This window comes from Eurosta solidaginis, chromosome 3, assembly GCF_040869045.1.
Source record: "Eurosta solidaginis isolate ZX-2024a chromosome 3, ASM4086904v1, whole genome shotgun sequence".
Lineage (NCBI taxonomy): Eukaryota > Metazoa > Arthropoda > Insecta > Diptera > Tephritidae > Eurosta > Eurosta solidaginis.
Window position 1 is genome coordinate 200190446 of NC_090321.1, and position 4222 is coordinate 200194667.

Genomic DNA, 4222 nt, shown 5'->3' on the forward strand with positions numbered 1-4222 from the left:
TTAAGCAGTTCACAGGGCCGTATGTGCCATGCTTTAATCAAATTTTATATAGAAGACCATGGAAACAACACAAATTTTAAAATTTTACATGAATATGACAATTTTGTGAATTGCCCAGTTGAAAATTGTTATTATTTTATTGGAAATATCCCTATTATGATAGTCATTGGTTGTGCATATATATATATGATTTGATTTATATATAGCGAGAACAGATGTTGCGTTCAAATTTGACCATATGGATCAATTTGTTGTTGCATTTGTGTTTAAATTTCTATCGGTATCTCGATCACGCTTCATTGGAACGCGAACGCGAGGAGAGTTTTTAAGATTTGGTATTTAATAAAGTTAAAACGGATACGGCTGGCAACTCTTTTTGTAAGGAAAACCTTCTAGCGTGCTTTGGCTTCTATACAGTTATCTTTTCTCATCTTTTTTCGTGGGCTACGTAAAAGTATAAAATCTTTCAAAAATGGATAAATTAACAAGTGCCGGACGTTCGAGAGGCCGTGGAAGAGCCTCTAATCCCCAACAACCAAGAGGGGATCAGCGCAGTAGGCGCCAACCTGGTCAACAAGGGGGTGCTGGGGATGCGCCTGGACCATCGAGAAGCTTTCCGGCACCACCACCTGCCACATCTGCATGGGGACAGCCCAAACCTGGTCTAGCGCGCGGCTCAGCTGTGCCACAACAACCAACTTGTAGTACTGCGCCGATTCAACAACGCGCCGCTGCTCCAGTTATGCAAGGTCGTGCGACTTCACATCGAGAAATTCCTGTAGGCGATGCACCTGTTGTACGTGAAGATACACGCGGAGCTGTACGTGGTAAACGTGTAATAACTGAGGTAATAGCATCGCGTCCAGCTACATGTGATAAAAAAACTGGAGTGTCAGGCAAAAAAGTGGTCATACAAACCAATTATTTTCGTGTACTGAAAAAGCCACTTTGGTGTATACATCAATATCGTGTAGATTTCGCCCCAGATGTCGATATGATACGTGTAAGACGTGCCTACTTATATCATCATAAGGCATTATTTGGTGGATATATTTTTGATGGCACCGTACTATTCTGCACAAAATACTTGGAGAGTCAGCAAATGGAGTTACTAACAAAAAATCGAGAAGGTGAAACTATACAAATAAAAATAAAATATGTTGGTCAATTGGAGGTGACGGATGCGCAACAGTTACAAGTATTAAATTTGATTTTGCGACGTGCCATGGAAGGCCTTAAATTACAATTAGTGGGACGTAATTATTTTGATGCAGCTGCTAAACATGCATTACAAGGTTACAATCTTGAACTATGGCCTGGGTATCAGACATCTATACGTCAGCATGAGCAAGATATTATGTTGTGTGCTGAAATTGCGCATAAAGTAATGCGCACCGATAATCTGCTACAAATAATGAACGAAGTAATAGCACAATCACATACAGATTATCAAAGTGTATTTAAAAAAGAGGTGGTCGGAACAATTGTTCTTACCGATTATAATAATAAAACATATAGAATCGACGATGTTGACTTTGAATCGACCCCATCATCAAAATTCTCTACCAGAGATGGAGAAATATCATATAAAGAATACTACCTTAAGAGGTACAACATCAAACTTACCAACGAGAAACAACCACTGTTGGTTTCCCGTCCTACAGAACGTAATATACGTGGCGGCCAAAATGAATTTATTATGCTAATACCAGAGTTGGCACGCGCAACAGGACTTACAAATGCTATGCGCAACAATTTTCGTTTGATGCGTGCAATGAGTGAGTTTACACGTTTACCACCAGAGCGCCGTATTGAACGTTTATTAACATTCAATAAGCGTTTACAGCAAGCACCTGAAAGTGTAGAACTTTTTAAATCGTGGGATATGCGTTTGGATACAAATTTAGTTGAAACTCCCGGCCGCATTATACCAGCATGTAAAATTATATTTGGAAATCAAGCACGTTACCAATGTAATGAATATGCGGATTGGACAAGAGAGTTTCGAAACAATTCTATGTATAAACATATTGATATGAAACGTTGGTGTGTTATTGCACAACAACGTAATTTGCGTGAGGTACAAGCATTTGTACAAATGTGTATTAAAGCAGCCAATGGTATGAAAATGCGTATTGCCGAACCAATGTATCAACAAATGGCCGATGATCGCGTTGGTACATATTCACAACATATAAATACATGTGTAGCACAAGATCCGCAAATTTTAATGATTGTATTAACATCAGCGCATGAAGAAAAGTATAGCTGCATAAAGAAACGATGTTGCGTTGATCGTCCAATACCTTCACAAGTAGTTACTTTGCGTACGATTGCACCACGCGGCGATAAGGGTAGTGGATTGATGTCGGTAGCCACAAAAGTTGTAATACAAATGAATGCAAAATTAATGGGTGCACCATGGTTAACTGAAATACCATTAAATGGCCTTATGACAGTTGGATTTGATGTTTGCCATTCACCGAAAGAACAAAATAAATCTTATGGCGCGCTTGTAGCCACAATGGATTTAAAAGCCAAGCCACATTATTTTTCTGCAGTTTCGCAACATTTAAAAGGTCAAGAACTATCAAACGAAATTGCAATGAATATGACATACGCTTTGAAAGCATATCGCAATGAACATGGTGGCTTACCAAAGAAAATTCTGTTCTATCGTGATGGTGTTGGTGATGGACAATTGCACCAGGTGTTCAATACTGAGGTGAAATTTTTAAAAGATAAACTCGATGAAATTTATAAGAATGCTGGGGAAGCGACACCATGTCCATTGGCGTTTATAGTCGTATCCAAACGTATTAATACACGTTATTTTGTTAATGGTCGCAACCCACCTCCAGGTACTGTCGTTGACGACATTATAACATTACCGGAGCGGTATGATTTCTTTTTAGTTTCACAATCTGTACGACAAGGCACTGTTTCACCCACAAGCTACAATGTGATTTATGATACTATGGGTCTGGATCCCGACAAAATCCAGGTATTGACTTATAAAATGACACATTTATATTATAATTGGAGTGGTACTTGCCGTGTACCTGCTGTGTGCCAATATGCTCATAAATTGGCATTCCTTGTGGCTGAAAGCCTTAACCGCTTGCCGAGTAATGCTCTTGAAAAACAATTATACTTTCTTTAAACAATTAACACATTTCTGTTCATGTACTTTTTTATAATTTTATTTTTATAACTTAATTTAATTTTATAACTACATATATCGGGTCTACTAAACCCACTCATTAGAGAGCTCGTATTTTACATAAAACATTTTTTATTTGTATAATAAGGTTAATTTCGAAATTGTATGTTCATTTATTTGCATTCCATTTTATTTGAAATGCATTTTTTCTTATTACATTAGTAACTATAAACATGTATTGAATTGATACTTTTCTAAGTTTTTTTTGCTTACTCTAGCTGTGTACATAAGCAATAACAGAGTAAGCTATTACTTATGTTCACAGCTACGTTTATACTTTTATGTATATACAAAATTGAATTACCTACAAATATAATCAAAAGTTGTTCTTTCTTTTGTACCAATAAATATGAATTTTAAAAGAAAAATTAATTTCTTTTATTTTTTCTTGTAACCAGACCTGTTAAATAATGATTACTAATGGTAATCATTAGCCGTTCCATTGATTATTTTCTTTAAACGCCATTTAATGATTACTTGCAATTATTTTCTATTTTTAATGATTACTTTTCAATTAATTAAAAAAAATAATCAAAAAAAATCATGATTTTTTCCGATTATTGAAAAAAAATCAAAAAAATCAAAAATAATCAAAAAAGGCCCTTTTGATTGCTTTTGATTATTTTTGAGTTTTTCGATTTTTTTTGATTTTTTTTTTGATCTTTTTTTTGATTTTTTTTGATTATTTTTGATTATTTTTAATTATTTTTCTGCTTTGTTGAAAGAAAAATTCTCGTTTGTTGCATGCACGGAATAATTTCTACATACAAGTACATTTTAGGATGCAATATTAAATCGTAACCGCTTATCGAGGCAAATATATACATACATGCACCATATAGGATAAGTATATACACGTGCATAATTTGCTACACCCATTGTATAAAATAATAACGATACTCTATGGTTCGTCCTTAAGTAATGCCAATTTTGTTTTGTATACAAAATTAATATATCCACTAAATGGGATTACGTTATGGCAATGCACTGATTGTTTTG

At 35.2% G+C, this 4222-nt stretch overlaps 1 protein-coding gene across 1 annotated transcript; it reads left to right on the forward strand.

The window, feature by feature from the left end:
* The first annotated feature begins 287 nt into the window (after window positions 1-287).
* On the forward strand, window positions 288-3587 carry aub (aubergine). The gene has a single exon (XM_067774636.1). It carries the CDS (start codon window positions 473-475, stop codon window positions 3161-3163), a length of 2691 nt encoding a protein of 896 aa, XP_067630737.1. The 5' UTR covers window positions 288-472; the 3' UTR covers window positions 3164-3587.
* Window positions 3588-4222: the final 635 nt, after the last annotated feature.

Coding starts and splice junctions, on each gene's coding strand:
- aub (XM_067774636.1), top strand. CDS start 473: ATGGATAAATTAACAAGTGCCGGACGTTCGAGAGGCCGTGGAAGAGCC.